Source organism: Miniopterus natalensis, chromosome X (genome assembly GCF_054644295.1).
Source record: "Miniopterus natalensis isolate mMinNat1 chromosome X, mMinNat1.hap1, whole genome shotgun sequence".
Taxonomy (NCBI): Eukaryota; Metazoa; Chordata; class Mammalia; order Chiroptera; family Miniopteridae; genus Miniopterus; species Miniopterus natalensis.
This window is the reverse complement of record NC_142103.1, coordinates 66,095,963-66,115,688: the sequence shown is the minus strand read 5'-3', so window position 1 is coordinate 66,115,688 and position 19,726 is coordinate 66,095,963. Positions and strand designations below refer to the sequence as shown.

At 46.5% G+C, this 19,726-nt stretch overlaps 1 protein-coding gene across 1 annotated transcript; it reads right to left on the bottom strand.

Annotated features, from left to right (window-relative positions):
- Window positions 1-12,671: 12,671 nt before the first annotated feature.
- On the bottom strand, window positions 12,672-18,496 carry FATE1 (fetal and adult testis expressed 1). Its single transcript, XM_016215818.1, has 5 exons — window positions 18,391-18,496; window positions 17,224-17,351; window positions 14,021-14,127; window positions 13,555-13,633; window positions 12,672-12,803 (listed from the first exon to the last, which is right to left on the bottom strand). Exons 1-5 carry the CDS (start codon window positions 18,494-18,496, stop codon window positions 12,672-12,674), a joined length of 552 nt encoding a protein of 183 aa, XP_016071304.1.
- Between the last annotated feature and the right edge of the window lie 1,230 nt (window positions 18,497-19,726).

Sequence of the window (19,726 nt, the reverse complement as noted above, 5' to 3'; positions counted from 1 at the left end):
TGGAGAAGATGGTGCCACTAAAGCCTGAGACAGGGCAAAATAGAGAAATATTTAGGAAGGAGAATGAACAGGAGTCAGAAAAGGATTGGATATGGGGAACAAGGGAGAACAAGTGGGTGGAATCATGCAAGAAGAGAATACAGAGTGAGGGTCCAGGGCAGAGCCCCTGAGAACACCAACATTTAAGAGTTGAGTAAAGAAGGAGATGTCGACAAAATAGACTAAGAAGGAGCAGCTTGAGGGGGAAAAATCCAGAAGAGAGACAGGAGATTGTGTTTCACAGTGTCTGCCGTGGGGTCAGGGAGGCTGGGGTAAAGGAGAGTCAGAGAGGCTTTTCCTTGTTGAGGATGATTGGCATGCCCCACCAGATTTGGTCAGAAATTGTCAGCACCCCTGCAAGATTGATTGTGGCCCCTACTGCTGGAGCACCTCCCTCTAGCTTGTTCCAGCTTCTGAAGCTGTCACCATGGCGATAGCAGGCATGTTGACCTCTGTGGTGAGTGGTAATAATAAACAACATCAGAGATGCTCACCTGGTGCTCTCTTTGGGACTACAGCACTGGGATGCTAATAAGGGCACCTGAGGGAGAGGAACCTGTTTGGACTCTAGAGGCAACAGATCATGGAGACAGAAACTTCCAAGCAACACAAACAAAGCTGAGGCCACTCATGCTGATAAGGGTTTCAGGTCTGCCCTCCTGGAATCCTGAAGTCTAAGAGGGGTTATACCACAATGAATGGAGGGCAGTGGTAGAGGAGGGACAGTGAAAAGCAAACCCATTGTAGGGATGGAGGGGGCACTGGTGTGGGGAGGCTGGATCTGGGCTGGAGTGTGAGCTGTGCTGATAAGAATAAGACAGAGTAGGACAAGGACAGCTCAGGGAGGCTGCAAACACCAGGCAGAGAACTTGGGACAGCCTCTCATTGACAGAGAAACAGTATAAGTCCTGCCTGCCAGTACTTGGATTCCTCCCCTTCTTATTGATAATCCCCTATAGCAGTGACCCTGAGCCCATAAGAGGGCAGCTAAGGGACCACTACACCAGCTATGCTTTCTCTAAGGTTCTGGCACCAAGAGAGATTCCTCTCCCATGATTCCTGATCCTTCTCTGCCAGGAACAAGCTCTTCCCTGAGTCTGACTGCCCAGAGGCAGCTACTTTGCCACACTCACTCCCCTGCATCAGAACTGCTCCCTCAGATCACTTCCCAGGAAACAGGCCACTGGTTGTCATACTCTCTCCAAGAAAACTCATCTAGTCCCAAGTCTTCAGTTACCATCATGATCCAAATGAGGTGTCTCTCCCAAGCTGCCCACCCATATCTCCAGTTGCTTCTCTTTTGAGGCACTTCAAACCCAGCATAGCCAAAACTGAACTTGACACCCTTAACTACAAATTGGTTTCTCCTCCAATTTACCCACCTCTTACCCAGTCACCCAAGCTGGAAACCTGGATATCAAGCATACTTCTTGTTATCTTCAATCCAAGCAGCCTCTGTCTTTAGTCAGCTTCCCCTCCCCCCCCCCCCCCCCCCCGAAGTGTCAAATATATTTCTAACTACTGCCTTCTGTGCCCAAGGCCTGTTCTGGTCTCGAGCATTCACTGTCACTCCAGGTCTGCTGCAGCAGACTCACTGGCCCAGCACTCACTGGGGTCTGAACTGGAGAGGAAACATAGACACCATTAGGGTTTGCTGGGAGTTAAAGTTCTCAGAGGGAGATGAGCTGCCCACTATCCAATCCCATAGCATAAGAGCAAAGAAGGAGGCTGAGGGGAAATCTCAAGAGCTGGAAAGGTGACAGAGTACTCAAGAACTGACCAAGTGGAGGAAACTGAGGAGGACAGGTTTCAGGGAAGCTCTCAGGAAGGGAGGAGTCTGCAGGATCAACACCTCACCCCCCATGTCAGGAAGAGCAGGACTGTTTATCCTGCATCTTCTTCCCCATGAGATGAGAGCTGGGGGAGGGAGGTCCTGCATCCACCAACAGAGGCCTTGCTGGTGACCTTATCCAGAGAAGCCTCAGGAATGGTGGGAAAAGAAGGCATATTTTTCAGAGTTTCAGAATAAGTAGTAGGAGGTGAGGAACAAGAGATAGAGAATGTATCTAACTCTTTCTAGAATCTTGACTGAGTAAGAAAAGAGAGATAAGGTGGAAACTGGATCATATGAGGTTGCAAAGGGTTCTCTGTGTTTCTATTGTTTTTATTACAGAAAGGAGATAATAAAGTAAGTGTAAATGTTTTGAGAAGGGATTAAATGTATAATGAAAATATTTGTGCTTGTGACCAACTCCAGTTAAGGCTGGAGTTCATGAAAGATGGATATAATGTGTGAGTACACATACCAGAATTGGTGAGAGGAGCCTTATCAGGCACACAGGGGAAGGGGCCACTGATTAACAGGCTAGGAGGGGAAAAGGTGATAGACAAACATTTTAGATGGGGGTGGGGTACAGTGAGAGACAGTTGAAGAGGCTCACTCATACAAAACTTCATCATTCTCAGTGAAATGGGAGAGGTATCAGGCAGCAATAGATGCAGACTTTGGAGGAGGCCAGAAGGTTTACAACAGTTGCTGCAGGGTTGCATGGGAGAAACCCAACAAGTGTGAGGGCAGGGCTGGGATGGGCAAAGAATACATCAGATCATGTAGTTGACAAAGAGAAGAGAGATGGGCAGAGGTCTTAGATGGAAAGTGGTTTCCTTAAGAAGGGAGACTCTTATACTTAGAGTAAGGCACAATTATTCTGTAAAAAGTCCAACATTAATCATGGTATACTTCTGGGCCTCTTTTCTCCTCATCCACAAGTAAAACAACCAGCCCAAGACTTTTATAGAAAATCCAGCCTGATCCGAGAAGTGTCTTGGACCCTGGGTGAAAGCATTCTGAGGACAATTCCTTTAGAGATGTTAAAGCCAGAGACTAAAGGGATAAGTTAGTCATATAGCCAAGAATAGAAACAAAAGCAACTAACTTCTAGTTTGTGGCTCTTTCAAATGTTCACTGCTGTCCAGTGTTTTGTTTTGTTTTTTCCACTCATGTAGTCCATACATATTCCCAAGGCACCTGTTGTGCACCAGGTAAGTGCTAAACTCTGAGGTTAGGGAGATGAATCTGGCAGTTTCTGACCTCAGTGTTGTTCCCAGAATAAAAGAAAACAGCCAGGAATGCAATTCATCCTGAGTCACGTGTTTGTCCATATCTATTCTGTTTTTCAGTAGCATTTGATACAATTTATCCACTCTCTCCTTCTTGAAATAATGGGTTCCCTCTCCTGGTTTTCTGCTTCCCTCACTGGACACTTTCATAGTGTCCTCTGAAGAAGCCCCCTCCTCTTTCCTAACTGTAAAGTTTGGAGTTTCCTGAGCTCAGTGTTTGTATGGAATCCTTACCTTATATATCTTCATTTCCTCATCCAGTCCTGTGGCTTCAAACACAGCTGTATGCTGATGACTTGCAAATTTATAACAGTAGCCCAGCCTCTCCCCTGAACTCCAGTTTGCCTCCCTGACATTACCTCTAGTATGGTGCATAGGTCTCAGGCTGAATATGTCTAAAATTGGGCTCTTAATCTTCCCCTCCAAACTTTATCCTCCCATACTCATCTGCATCTTAGCAAAGGCACTGTCATTCTCCCAGTTTTTGAGGTTTTTTAGTCAAAGCCATCCTTTACTCCTCTCTTTCTTTTATATCCCCACACTCTACCTATGCAAATTATGTGAACTCTAACTTCAAAACACACCCTGTATCCAATCACTTTTCACTATCTCTACCATTAACACCTCAGTCCAAATACCACCTTTTCTCATTTGCCTGGCACATGGTACATGTTCAATAAGTAAGTTTTTCATGAATAGTCAATGCACCTTTCCAAGATGATTACTTCCTCTCTTTCTACTTCCATTTACTCAGCTTAGGCCTCCACTATATCAATTAATTTATTCTAAAGGAATATATAACACTTCTGCATCTGGATAAGATGGAGTAACAGGGGCCAGATACACTCTCCAGAATAAAATAGCCAAACTTAAGCAAACTATATGAAACATCAGTTTTCAAGACATTAGACATTAGGCAACAGTGACCAGTGATCCCTAAGAAACAGAAAGCAAATGAGGTGATCCATACAATTGCTCCAGATTATTCTCTCATGAGAGTTTCCAAGCCATGGCACAAGAAGGGGAAACTCAGGTGGAGCCTGACAGATTCCCTAGGTTGAGAAGACAGAGAAGAGAGATGCACAGAGAGAGAATGCTGGAGATCTGCAGAGTCCTTCTCAAGTATTCAGCCAAGTACTTACCAGTGCACACTATGAGGAAGCTATCCATGTTTGGGAAAAGAGCTATCCCCCAAAAGTAGAGCTTATAGTCCCCATCCTTAACACAAGGCTTGAAATAGTGCCTGATGCTACCAACTAGACTGGAAAACTTAATGATTCACTGGGAATTGGGTAGTGTATCCAGAAGTGCCTTGCATCTATAATGGGGACAAATCTCAAAATCTTAAAATTGTTTTTATTTTTATTTAAATTTTATTGATTTTTAAAGATAGAAGGGAGACGGGGGGAGAGAGAGAGAGATAGAACACAATAAAACTACCCAAAATGAAGCACAGAGAGAAAAGCAAATCAGAAAAAGAAAGAGCAAACATCAGCAAATTCTGGCACAACTTTAAATGCTTTAACATAGGTGTAGCTGAAGTTCTCAAAAGATGGGGGAGAGAGAAGATATTTGAAAAAATAATGACCAAATGCCTTGGCTGGGTGGTTCAGTAGGTTAGAGCATCATCCCTTATACCAAAAATGTTGCAGGCTTGATTCCTGGTCAAGGCACATAACTATGTTGTTGGTTTGATCCATGATTGGGGCATGTATGGGAGGCAACTGATCTCTCTCACTTTCTCTCTCCGTCTCTCTCTCTCTCCCCCTCTCTCTCTCTCTCTCTCTTTCTCTCTCTTTCTCTCTCTTTCTCTCTCTCTCTCTCCAAAATCAATAAACATATCCTCAGGTGAAGATTAAAAAACGAAAAGAAAAAATAATCATCGCCAAAGGTTTTCCAAATTTGATGAAATTCAATAACACTCAATAACACTCAAGCACAGTAAACATGAAGAAAACTACACCAAGGTACATTATAATCAAATTGCACAAATTCATTGACAACAGGAAAATTTTAAAAGTAGCCAGAGAAAGAAAACACAGTATGTACAGTCACAAAAATAAGGAGGACATCAAATATCCAGTAACAAAGGTGAGGATGACAGCAGCACCTTTCTGCTGAGCTTCAGGCTTTCCTTCCAACTTCCAACTGGGCATTACACTCTGGCTGCCCTTTGTCAGGCACAACTTACCTTGTCCCCAATCACACTGAATTCATCATTACCATTGGCCCTTAGACATTTGTGACAGACTGAGACTTTAAACCTTTGGCTTCTGGCCTTCAGGATGGCTTGACACTCAAACATCTCCCTGAAGAGTATGTCCATGTTCATTCAGCCTGTGCACAGCTTCTTGCCAACTTCCCCATGGTCCTGGGGTGAAACCTCAGTCCAGACTATGCCACCCCTCTTGCCATCACCCTTCTGCACTAGAGTATGCACTGCCTGAGGGCAAGTATCAGTTTCTGCATTATTATATACTGCATCCTCACATAGCAGTGGGGCTGGCTCCTGGAGAGCACTCCTCTATACATATTGTTGGAAGGAAGAAAGAAGGAAAGGAGGGAGGGTGGAAAGAAGGGAGTAAGGGAGGGAGGAAAGAATACATAAAGGTTAGACCTTGGTGCAGTTCTGAGAAATCTCAGAAGACAGAGTTGCTAATAGGAGAGACTAGCTCCAGTGGGTCTTTCCAGAGGGAACATGAAACCTTCCAGGTTGCCAGGTAATCCAGCTTTCTTTTATACTCCAGGTCTTCCTGGCCTCAGATTCAAGTTAACTTCAGCCAAAGTTTTTCCAATGTGATTGGGAAGGGAATTCTTCCATAACTAGAAGTCTAAAAAGGCAGGCTCCAAGTCTCATCCAGAAACTAGTTCCCCAGATATTCAATTCTGGCCATTGCAGTGGAAAAATTCCTCGGCAGCAGGCCAAGGGGAGGGTCATGCACATCATGGGTGGCAGGGCATAGGGTAGGCAGGCAGAAAATCAGGGATGTGGGCAGGCAGGCAGATAGCAGAAAGGAGAGAGAAGTGGAAGCTTGATCTTGGGGGTGAGGGGAAACTTCTTATTTATTGAGTAGCTCCCACATGCTAAGTTAACCATTTAATCCTCACAACAACCTGAGAAGGTTGATACTGTTGTTATCCCCATTGCAGAGATTCACAGGCAAGCAATCTGGTTTCAAAACTACACTCAGCCACAGGCCCAGCCTGGCAGGTGAACAGAGCCAGGGGCTTGGACAATAGGGAAAAGAAAGTTAGGTCAGAACTGCACCAGGTTCAGCAGGCTCTTGGGGCTGACTTTTGAGTGTGGAGCTGAAGCTGCAACGACCTCCTTGTGTCCCAGGCCAGGGAGACAGTTGGAGGGGGCCCAGCCATGGAAGAGAGTTTCAGGGGCTGAGGGTAGGCAACCTCAAGCTGGAGATGAAGAGAGTACTTGGCACTCACTAGGCAGACAGTGGGTCCTAGATGCTGATTCACCTTTTACTATAATCAGACACTTTGAAGTCAGGCTTCATCCTAGCACCTTTATGAAATAGATGCTTGAGAACTATTTGTTGAGTAAATAAATGAAATCTCCAGTGGGACACAGAGGCCTGGCAGGCCAGTGTGGTCAGTCACTACTTTGACAAAGAGCTGGAGCCTCTACTCCAGACACCATTACATCACAAACTTGCCATGGCTGGGCTTCTTTTGCCAAGGGAGGCTTCATTTCTTTACAAAGATAGGACCACAGCAGTATATCTGACATCAGCCATATTTAGTTCATACCCCAGGGGAGGCCCCTCTTAGGGGGACAGGCCAGATCCCAACCCCTGCTCCTTTCACTGAGAAACTCCTGTGCTCTACATCCTCAGGTGCTCAGGGGCCATCTCTATTTCCTGGAGGCAGTCACTGGGCCCCTGAACTCAAGATATCCCAAACTGACATGACCTTCTGACCTCAGCTCCAGCTCCTATCTTCCCAATGCCTTATCTCAAGAAAAACACCTCTCTCCCACATGTGCTCAATCCAGAAACATGGGACTCATCCTTGATACCCTCACCTAAGCCTCAAATCGTGTTGGCTCTTCTGCTGAAATCTGTTTCCATTACTTTCTTCCCTGTCCATCCTGAATGCTGCTGCCTTAGGCCTGGCCTCAACTCTTGTTAAAATGTTCTGACTCATTGTCTCTTAGCCTTCAGATCCCCAGCCCTTCCTCTTACGTACGTGAGTTCAGTGAGTCCACACCTGGATCTGTCTGTCACTCCTGCTTCGAATACCAATGGACAGATGCCCTCATTCTAGAAATAAACTTTCTCAAGGCAGGAACTTGTCTGGGTGTTTTAGTCATTAATCCCCAGAGCTTAGCCCAGTGTCAAGCAGTACATAATTTGGCAAGTGAATGAATGAATGCATTCCTTAAATTTTCTCTGCATTTTCCCAAATCCACACCTTGTTTCATGTCCACTTTCCCCCACTTTATTTGTATCACAGATTTATCATGTTCTGACAATTATTTATTTGCTTATTATCTGTCTTCCACAAGATGGTAACATCCATATGAGCAGAGACCGGGTGTGACTTGTTCTGTGCTGAGTCCCAAGACTAAGGATAGTGTCAGGTACTTGTTGAATGGATGGAGATGTCATCTACATGATACATTCTAAATTTTGCACTTAGGCATTCAACTCCCTTCTAGATCATCCTAGACTTATCTTTGGAGTCTCATCTCCTATAGGATCACATCATGTTGGAGCCTGGTGGGGTGTGGCCAGTGCTGGTCCTGGAAGTTCTGAGGCCATCAGGGCACCTGAGGACCAATCAGGTACACATCTTGTCAGCCACAGTTGGGGCTCAACTCAAAGTACATGTGCCCAATCCAAGCATTCAGTGTCTCTCCCTCTGGAGAAGGCAGCCATCACCCTGGGAGCTTCCATTTTACAAATGTTAAGGGCTTTGCCCATGCTCTTCCAAGAGCAGGGCCCAGAATTGGCAGGAGGTCTAGAAAATAAGCTATCCCAGCACTGACTGTTTCCTATGGCCTTTGTATGACATGGATGGAGTCAACATTTGCTGGTCTGGGCTCAAGTGGAGATGGAGGTCAAGCTCAATTGCATAGCCAAAATGGGGAGCCTGTCTCTGTCTCATGCTTGTTACCTGGTGCTAGAATCTTCTCTCAGCTAGAAGCTGCAGGTGCATTTGCCCCAGTGGCAGAAGGGGCAGGCTCCTTTAGCCTAAGAGGCCCACAGCAGGTGCTTTTCCTCAAAGTTCTCAGTGCTTCCATCCTCCTATAGCCCCAAGATTTCATTTGGCTGCTTTAACAAGGGACAAAGGTTCTCCACACAGTTACTTTCCCTCAGCAACTTAGGCAGAACAGGCACACGAGGGCCCATGTCTAAGCTGGCTCTAGGACCTGCACATTTTCATGAGCTCTAGCCCCAACCCCATAAAAGCCATTGGCTTATGGCTGCAGGAAGATGTCAGGCTTGGTCAGTGGTTGTCTCAGTCCAATGCCAGCCAATTTCCTCACCAATCAGACGGCTTCAGAGGCAGGATGTCCCTGGCCACGGTCAGCATCCGTTGGTCTGTCCAATCAGAGATGAGCCCTTGGAGAATCATTAACACCTGAAGCTTGCAGAGACCACCTGGCACTCCTGTCTTTAGGCCAGTAAGTTCTTTGAACTCCCATGCAGCTAGCAGCCTCCTAGTCACAGAGCTGCCCCACCTTGCCCAATGTCAGCATGGGAGGCTGGCAGTGGACCAGAAGAGCTCATGACCACTGAGGCAAGCTGAAGACCCCGGCCCAGGGTAGCACTTGCTCACTGGAGAAGCTGTTCTGCCTGCTGGCTGGATGGCTGACCTTCTCACTGTGGGCCCTGCACACTCCAAGCTCTCAGCAGATGCTGGATGCTGGACTGCCCAGCTGTAAAAGCTGCTTGTCTGCCCAGACCCAGAAGCCAGCCCCTCCTAAGCTCCCTGAGGAGCCCTCTCTTACATGGAGCATGCATCACTCAGGGCTTTGCGTCTGGGGACTCAAAGCCACAAGCTCACTACTCTCATGCACCTGCCTTCCATCCTTAGTAACAGTCCCAGTCAGCCTACCTGGCCAGAAGGTAAGCCAGTGAGAAACCTGGGAGAGAGAAGAGGTACCTGAGATGGGACACGGCTGAGGGGAAATCCATTTCTTTCCCTCCCTGGACTTGGCTTCCTAGAAGGACCAGGTTTGGGGAAAGGAAAGTAGGCAAGATCCCTTGGATGGTGAGTCATTTGTTCCTTTTGAAGAAGCCAGGATCCTAGGTTGTTCCCAGGTACAACACAGCCCCGCTCTGTGTACCCTCATCTCCCTGACCCACATGCTCACCTTCTTCTGCCTGTCTACCCCCAGCTGCTGGGAAGCCAGCCTGAGACAGAAAACCTGGAATATTGAGTTTCAGCTTCTGCTGGGGCTAGCAAGGGTCTGGGGCCTGCCCAGCAGGGTAGCACAACCACAGGCTTATAGTTTTCACACCTGCACACATGGCTTGGGGGACTGTCCTCTCTCTTAGAAGACTGTGTAAGGCAGCTTATGTGAGACCCTGTGCACAGAGCCTAGGGTACATACAGGTGCACATATCTGCATGTGACAGCAAGAGTTTGCAAGGATGCACACCAAGCCAACCACGGAAGTTAGCTCTGGAGTGGCTTGACACTGTGGGGCAAGGGACTTCGTTAACTACACTTGTAATGTTTACATTTTTCAAGAGGCTATCGTCAAATAGGATTTGTGTAGTCCAATATTTTATAAATGTAACATTCTGGCACATAGTACATGCGCCAGAGAAAGTAGTGGTCAGAATTTACTTTTATGTAAAAGGCTTTTCCACAGAGGACATGCCCTAAAGGCCAGACTTGTATGACCAAGGCAAAGCCAGCTCTCCCTTCAGGGAGGCAATCAGGCCAGAAATTCTCTCTGGGGACCCTGGTTGGAGGCCTTCTGGCCAGCCATTTACTCCTGTTGCATGCTATGGATATGGAAGGCAATGGAAGTTAGCCCCTGCCTTCAAGCAGCTCCTGATCCAATGGGGAGACTAGACTGGCTATATATACCTCTAATACCAAGCCTGGGTAACCCATGGGAATTTTCACAGAGGAGCAATAAACAACATGTTGCAGAAAAACTCCCTCCCATACCCCTAACTATAAATGAGTCCCAGCCTCCCCTCTACTTGTCCATGAGAAAGTTCCAGGCTTGTTGGGAGAGGGTTGACCTCATGCTAGAGAGCTTGGGTAAGGGCCAAGGCAGCGTGGCAGGGAAATAACATCAAAGGGGCAGACAATTCAGACAGGTAATATCCAGAGAGTCAGGCAGGTGGTGCCAGCTCCCACAATAGTGCCCCTCACAGAACCTTGCAGAGGGGCCTACTGTATAGTTCCAAAGCTGTGGTGGAGGCCGGCATGGAGCAGCTCTGGCTCTGATTTCCCTCTGGAATACTCTGGAGATGGAGCAGACAGGCAGGGCTAGGAACAGGCAGTCACATGTCATACTGGGTAGAGGAATAGCCAGGGCTCAGGCAAGGGCTCCACCTTAGCTCCCTCAGCCCAGTAGGTATTTCTCCAAGGGACCACCACACTGTTTGCATCTCAGCTAAATTGCTCCCAAGGGTGAATCTTTGTTTCACAACATATTTTCAACCAGACTTTTTCTGCAAACATGTTCTTATCTGTTCACAAAAGTGTACACACATGTCCCAAAGGCAGGCCTTGCCCCAGCCTTCTCTTCCTCTTAGCTTTCCTGTGTGACCCAGCTGAAACAGAAGAATGGGGCAGCTTGAGGAAGGCCACTTGAGAGCAAGCTTCCTGGCATCCTTAGCTCCAGTCAGCTTCACTCTGCTTGGCTTACCTTCCATGTCATCAAAGGCAGTAGGGATTTGGGGATGGTAGCAGGAAGTTATGCTTCCCCTCACTGAAACTGAACATTGGGCTGTTCCTTTTAATTAGTTCCTACACCTTGAGTCTGTCCTGAGGCTGTAGGGAGTGGAGGCATGGACTGCAAGGAGGAACCCCAGTCTTCCTTCTAGCTCTGGTGATTCCAGGGACTCCAGGACCCATTAGGAGGGGGCAGGGAGGTTCCAGGTTCTACCCAGACCTCTTGGTTCTTGGAAGCATTGCAATCCTTAGAGTCAGGAGAGGAGGAACCACTTCATTTTATTGGGCCAAAGAGAACCAAAGAAGGGTGGAGTAGAGGCAAAGCAGGCTTAAAGGCTCAAGTCTCTCTTCTCCTTCCCTTCAGTCTCATACCCTCCCTCTCCTATCTCTTCTCTTCTATCTCCTCTCTCTTCTTTATTCTCTGTCTCTCTGTCTTTCAAACACACGTGTGTGCAGTCATGTCTATTTTACATCTCATGATTAACACACATTCTCTTCTTTATAATGGAGAACTCATGACAAATTTAGGGGGTAGCGAATGGTCTGGTTGGCCACAAAAACCAATGAGAATGTTCTGGGTCCCTACTCCCAGGAGCCATGCATTTGTCCATTTGTCCCAAGGAAAGGGACAGCAATTCTTCCAAAGGCCTGCAACTCAGCACACCTGCCCTGTGTTTGGGCCCCAAGCAGTGACACTCGTCTCCTCAAGCTTACTCCCACTGCCCTACCTAGCAATCCACCCTGTCTGAGGTGAGCTTCACAGGGCTGTGGACATGGATGAATAAAGTTCAAAGTCCCTCCATGTGGTCTCCCATCCATCTTCCATAGATGAGTTGGGGCCTCATCCCCAGCAAGTCTGTAGGAGGGACTCAAGAAAACACATCCAAGGCCCAGCCCTGACCTGGTCTTGCTGGACAATCTCAGGGCCATGTTCCCCTTCTTTGGACTCAATTTCCTCCTGGGCAAATGAAAAGTTTTCTGGTCCCTTCCAGGAGATTTCCTCTGATTGAGTCTCTGAAACACGTGGCCCAGACAAGCTGCTGCAGAAGCACTTCCCTGCAGTCACTTGCTAGCCTGAGCCCAACAGGAAGGACCTGCAAGTCCTGCCCCTAAGAAGGCCCCTGCCTGGGCTGGGAACAGTGGTAGGGGGGAAGGGAGGGGGAATCAGAGCCCCACATGAATCCTAGATTCAAGAAGCTCAGCCTCCAGAGTTTACCACTATCACTGAACTTTTATTGAGAATTTTCTCTGTGCAGAGCCGTGTGTACAACGTGAAAGAAAACAGGAAGACATAACCAAGCCCTTGCCACATAGGATGGAACCGAAGGAACAAGATGGTCACCATGGAGTCTTGATGGACAAGCAGGAAGTACCTGCCACTGATGTTACTGTGGCAGTAACCTCTCACCTTCCAAATGGCTGCATCTCAGCCCATTCAGATCTTCCTGCAATTCCCAGCAGCTAAGGCCTCCCCTAGCAGGGGGTCTAACTAGACTTGGAAAATGGCCCTGATGCTGCTGCTGCTGGGAATTGCTGGGAGACATAAGGAGGAAGGCCAAGGGTGGCTCAGGGAAATAAAAGAATAAGGGGAAGGAGGAGAGAGCTCTGTCGGTAGGATGGCAGGTAAAACATCACTGGCGCATCCACAGCCACAGGTTAGCAATGCAGACTGACAGCAGCATGGTGAAGAACACAACTTCCCTCTGGCGTCTGGTGACTTCCTGGTCCTCCAAGGTGTACAGACGCTCATTGATCACTCGCAGCTGCAGAGAAACCAAGAGCAGGCTGGTAAACAAGGCTGTTCTAGGGAAGCCCACAGCCCACCAGTTGTAAAACATATGGAGTTAGAATAGGAAGGGGCTTTGTTGCCTTTGGGAGGTCGGCCAAACTGCCTTTGGATAAGAAGCAGCTGAGACCAGGGGCATGGAGTGGGTTGGGCGGCCTGTGTTGGCAGGCCCAGCTGCTTTGCACCCTCTTCCGAATGCATCAAGTTGCCTGAATGAAGCCAGCCCTTCCCAGCTGTGCAGGGTGAGCAGGGAAGGGCATTTAATCCTGAAGAGGGCTGGTGTGCTGGAAGCAGCAGCACTGGAGTGGAGGCTCCAAGGTGACACTCAGGGGACAGAGAGGACCACTAGACTGATAGCCCTCGATGCCCACATCCATGCCCATGACTGCTGCAGTCTCTGCCCACCCAAGAAGACCCCTATCTCAGACCTCAGAGCCATTCTTTCTGCATAAATGCCACCATCCTCTTAGTTTCCCTCTTTGTCATCCTTTTCTCTTCTCTTTAAGGCAGGTTTAAGGCTGGCAGCAAGATTGGACTCGGGAGCCATGGGGATTGAGAGGTAGGGGAGGAGAGCCTGACCGCACTTCAACTGATAGATGGTAAGATGACTGGAATGGCTGTACAATCTCAAGGAGGATGGATTTACCACTGTTGAGGCCCACCTGCCCCCCAAACATCATGATTCTGCTCTGTCCTCCAAGCGAGTCCCCAGCACAGCAGGCTCTCACCTGTTTTCTCATTAGTTCCATCTCCAGTCCATTTACCTCTTCCAGGCCAATCTCTGCAATCATATCTGCCTCTGAGTTGCTGGGAAATAAGAAAAGACAGAAGCCAGAGCTGCTGGTTGTTCCAGGCCAGGCTTGGCAGGAAACACAGGAAGGCTATGAGGGCAAGCGGGTAACATTGGGAGCTTCTCTAGACAGTGACTCTGCCAGCCTCTAGTCCTTCCTTTTTTCGGTAAGCAGATCCTAGGGCCTGTGGGCTAGGACCTGGCCCAGCCCAGCTGAAGAGCATTTGGAAGGCTTAAATGGGCAAGGGGCAAGAAGGCTCAGGAAGTGTGATGAGGAGGCAACAGGTCTCCAATAATCATGGCCATCTGCCCACAAGCCCCCGACCTGTCTGCTTGCCAAACCCTCTGACCCACCCTGGTCCCTGCCCCAAAAGCTCATCCTGTTCCCTTGCAGGGTTTCTTACTGCTCATAATGGAATCTCATGCTTTGGAAGCCACCAGGATACTCCTGAGGATGAACATCTCCATGGTCTGGTTCTCTTGATATTCTGCGTATTGGCAGCTGCGTACCCTAAGTAAAAGAATGACCAAAGTAACCTCAGCCCCAGCTTAGAAATGTGGCTGCTCCACACTTTGCCCCACACTTTGCCCAAGAGTCACATGGTATCTGATCCTCCAGAATCAGGGTCTTGAAGCTTCATACCATTAGGGGAGCCTGAGAACCTCACAAATTGGCTGCCTGCCACCACCCCACCCACACCATGATCCTCAGTAGCTCCTGGTCATCTAAGCTGCAGTGAAGGAAAAGCAGTAATAGGGGACCCTGTGTTTTGCCAGCACTGTCACCTGCAGGAATCAGCTGAGTCTCAGCAACCACAGAAGGAGAACAGAAAACATGGATTTTAGAGCCAAGGAAATTGATTCCTAGAGAGGTGACTGCACTTCCCAGAGACACATGGTATCAGAACTCAGGGTAGAAGCCTGGCTACTGGGAAACCATAGCCTCCTTCTCTTTCTCTGGGTCAGCCCAGCCATCCCGATGTCTTTCATTTCTATCCATTTCCTAATGGCTTTCTAGAGTGGATGTCTCTGGGCCAGAGCTCTGGGCCAGGTCTCTCATGCCTTAAAGAGCCAGTGTGAGCTAGAGGAACAGAGCATGACATACCCACCGGGGTTTGAATCTCAGTTCTGTTTTTCCAGAGCAAGATGAAATATCTCACAAGATGCTTATTTAAAACACACTTATGACATGCTAGGAACCATGTCATCCTCTAAACCCTTACCAATATCAAGCCATTAAATCTTCATCATGACCCTTTGAAACAGGCATTACTATTGCCCCATTTTGAAAGATGAGAACATTGAGACACAAGAGGTCAAATAACTTGCCCACATAGCATAACTGGTAAGTACCTGAGCAGTAATTTGAACCCAGGACATTTTGTTATAGAGTTTGTGCTCTTAATAAGTACACTGTGATACCTCTCATATTTGACACTTTCCCCTTAAGACTACATTGAAGTGACACTGAAGACAGCAAAATGGTATAAGCCTATAAGAAAGTAGATAATGGTAGAGGCAACAGAGAATGAAAGAGTTCAACAACATTGTAGAATTCAGAAAGTACGAATAAGGAAGATGAAGGTGAATGAAGCAAGCCTCAGTGTGGCTCACAAGCAGATGAGGAGCAGCTGAGGAGGAACCCCCCCTCCCCAATCTGGCAGCGCCCAGAGAGGATCCAGACTCGGAGGCTGCAGGGACACTGGGGTGGTCTTCAGGACCAGGGTGGAAAGAAAAACAGTGGCATTAACTGAAACAGTTAATATACATGGAACAGAGGGTTAGTGACAGGTAGCTAGAGTTTGTTTCTTAGTTGGTGATATCATAGTTTGTTTTAACACATTAATGTAATAAGAATTAATTTAATAACATCTGTATTTCAGTGATAATTTATTTTCATCACCCTTCATTAAACAGGTCTAACTTCAAAAACAATTGTCTTGATTATTTTAGAAAACCTCTATTTAGAATTATATACAGTTTAGAACATAAGAGCTTTATATAAATTTGATGGAGATTAGGAAAATCTATGAACTGCTGAAAGTCCAAGCTCCTCTGTTAATTAATTTTAAAAGTGTTATCTTTATTTTCATGTACTTTTTAAGACACATTACTTTTCCCCCCAGAATCAGCAGAACAGTATTATTATTTTTTGTCCTTTCATGTTTTGGTTCTCTTAGAGGCAGTAATAGTTTCATTGTTTTTCTTTACTCCAAAATAATGGATAAATAGAAGATAATTTTCTTAATTCTAAATGTCTAAATTTATTTCTAAGGTCCATATAATGATTTTATTGTTGTTGTTGTTTTAATCCTTACCTGAAGGTATTTTTTCCATTGCTTTTTATAGAGAGTGGATGGGAGAGAATAAAGAGAGAAACATCGATGTGAGAGAGACACATCAGTTGTTTGCCTCCTGCACCCTTCCTGACCAAGGCCGGGAATGGTGCTTGCAACCTGGGTATGTGCCTTTGGCCAGAATCGAATCCAGGACCCTTCAGTCCGCAGGCCGACACTGTAGCCACTGAACCAAACCAGCTAGGGCTGATTTTACTTTTTAAAAGTGCATTTATCTGGTCCTAACAGGTAACATTAATTAGTCCATATGTTATACCATTACCACCACTCCCTCAGTTTTAGGGCCGTAAGTGGCTTGCTGGATGGAGCCTGGTCTGTTGGAGCAGCTTGATTTGGCTTCAGCCTTTGGACACAGGATGCCAATTCAATATGTCTGACTTATTTTTATTCCCAGGAGGTCTCTGACCTGGGAGTTCTTTTTCTGTTTATTCATTGAAGGTTGAGTCATTTCAACATTTGTCTTAATCCTTCCCTAGAACAATCAGGTGGTCCTGCTCTCCAACCTTGTTGCCTTTCCCCAGGAACATTTGCAACAGTGTAACAACCATTTTTCTAAAACTTTTCTTTACCCAATGTAGCTAACAGAATTGGCTACAGAAATACTGGACTCAAATGATTCCCTAGAACAAACAGATCTTTCTTCTCTACAAATGAGCTGACTTTTCTCAGTGTCCTTTGCAACAATATGGCCAACATTTTTTTCCCTAGAATGTTTCCTCACCCATGGTGAATGTAGCTTAAAGGATTAGCTACAAAAATGGTCAGATTCCATTGACTGAATTTCCTAACAGCCAGAAAGCATAGGAACCTCACTTGCCTTACCATTGTCTCAACCCTGAGATATATAATTTTTTATTTAAATATATTTGTATTTAAAATATTTCTATTTCTATATATAAGTATAGAAATATAGATATATTAAGATATATAGAAAGCAATATATACTTATTTATTTTTTTAATAAAAGGAAGTGTCATTTCACACAAACTGGAGTTTTGCAGAATAAAGTATATATGTACTCCCCAAGCAATATGTTCTCAGGCATTCTGGACTCTCAAGGTTGAACTCCCAGCCTACCAAAAGATGGCTCTGACCTCTTGCTGGATGTCCCTGTCCTCATTTGCTTGCTTCCTCCTCCTCCCAAGTCAACATCTCACCCTGCACAAACTACCATCATCAGGCTGGAGCCCCTATAGCCAGTACTACCAACCCGAACCCAGCCACCACGTGCCAAGGGCCCCATAGAGTACCACTTTCTTGGGCCGGCAGGCAGTCATATTCCAAATGCGTTGGCCTGCAGCAGAGCCAGCATCCTTTGATTCCAACTTCTGTCGCCGCTGAGAGATACCCAGGGACCGGGGTCCATGCTCTATTATTTCTGGGGAGAAGAACAAAGGCCCCAAGAATACCCGTAGAGGCTTTACCAAGGCTTCCTGGGCATAGGACACACCAGAAAGAGTTTGGGTCTCAAAACTTCTTAGGAATCACTCAACATCCATTCACTGCTGTCCACTGGCCAACCCCAGGTCCCAGTTTGTTCATCTGTTCAACAGATTGGCAAGTATTTACTGAGGGTCAAGTTCTGAGGTAAGTTACTGGGGAGAGAGCAATGACCAAGAGACAAGATCGCAGCAATCAAGAAACTGACTATCTGTGCATATACAAGAGGAATAAGGGGGCAAAACAGAAAACAAGCCATCACTTTAAGTTCAAATCAAGAGACATATGTGTCCAAAATGATAAAAACAGGCTAACATGACAGAAGGAAGGAGCTACTTCTGGAAAAGTAAAAAACAACATTGAGATAGAGACCCAAACAAGAAAAAAAAGTCAGCCATGGAAAATCTAAGGAAACAGCATTCCTGAAAGAAGGAACAGCTAGCACATGGGCTGTGAGGAAGAACCAGTCTTGGGGTAGTATAAAAACAAACATAAGTTCAGTGTAGACTGGGTCACCATGCCACAGCATGAGATATGTTGAGAAGGTGACTTTGATCATATCTTGTAGATCATGGTAAGGAGTTTAGATTTCACTCTAAAGGGCAGGAGAAAGCACTGGAGAGTTAAGAAAGAGAATTGACCTGATTGCTCTTATAAATTAAGCCCTCTGAATGTTTTGCAGTAGATACAGTGGTGGCTTGGATGAAGCAGAGGCGAAGGGACCAAACATATTTGTCCCACCCTCCTCCCTCATGGATTGTAAAATGTTCACATCAATCCCTTTACCCCCAGCTCTCTGTCACTCAAGCCACAATACATGTATATACATACCAAAGCACAGTCACATATACCCACACATGCATTCAAACATACACATGCATATATATGAGTGTCTGCCCAGCCACACAAACACTTCCTCCATCACACATGCACAGGTGCAGACACCTGAGGGAAGGGACATTTCAGGGGATCCTCACCTGCTATAACCAGGTGCTCTTGACTTTGCCCATAGTTTCCAGGAACCAGATCTTCATCCATGGACATTTCTATCTCTTCCTTGATGTTAGGGGGGCCTCCTGCCATCACAACCAGCTGTTCACTTGTAAGCTATGCCCAGGAATGGACAGGGAGCAAGGCAGAGAGGAAGCACTCAGAAAATCAGCCCTTCAAAGGGCCAGAACTCAAGAAAATATATCCTGACATAGGGGTGGAGCCAGAGTTCCATTTGGACTCAAACATTGGACCAGCACCTTCTGTTCCTGCTGTATCTTGTTGACTGTGTCCGTGGCCTTCTCCCTGCTACTTTGTAAGCAACATAGGAGAAGAGATAAGGCCCAGAACTTTTGCCTGTGAGAACTTCCCTGGCTCTCAGGCCATCTGATTTGACTGTATTGGGGTGCAAGTGGGGCTCACCTTCCATAATTTTTAGAGAGAGGCAAGGACTGGCACAGGACCCCAGAGTCAATCAGTGGCCAAAGCAGGGTTAGATCCCAGGCCATGTCTTCTGCAAGCTCAACTCTGGTTAGAGGCATCCTCTGGAGGTATCCTCTGCAGAGCATATCCTGCCTCCCCCATTACATAGTTCCCAGGCAGGGGAGATGGTCTTTGGATGCCCTGAGTCAGCCTGTGCAGGAACAATGAGAACCAAAGGAGAGAAAAGCAGAGGAGGAGGGACCTGCTTGCCAGCACTGGAGCCTCTGGGGTTTCCAGACCCTGCACAGCTCTGATCTAAGTTCAAATTCTCCCTTAGCTTCTTTACTGATTAGAACACTGTGAAGTTGTGGCCACTGGAAACCTTTACAGTCCCCAGTTATTCCATCAAACACTAGTCTGGATGTTGTTGTGAAGATATTTTATAGCTGTGATTAATATTTGCAGTCAGTGGACTTTAAGAAGACTACTAACCTTTGATAATGTGGGTGGGCCTCATCCAATCAGTTGGAAGGCCTTAAAAGCATACACTGAGGTTACCTAGAGAAGAAATTCTATCTCAAGACTTCAGCATCAACCTCTGCTTAAGATTCCAGCCTGCTGGCCTTCCCTGCAAATTTTGGACTTGCCTAGCCCCACAATGGTATGAATCAATTTCTTAAAGTAAATTTCTATATACATACACATACACATGTGCATATATATTCATTCATCTTATTGGTTCATTTTCTCTGAGAACCCTTGGATGATACAACCACCAAAGGCTCTATGGGTCAGCCTTTGGGAACTTTCAGCTCTTCAGAACATCCCCAAAGCTTAGGGGAAGAGGAGGCTATTTGTTTGTTTGTTTGTTATATTGTTGACAGTATTACAGATGTCCCC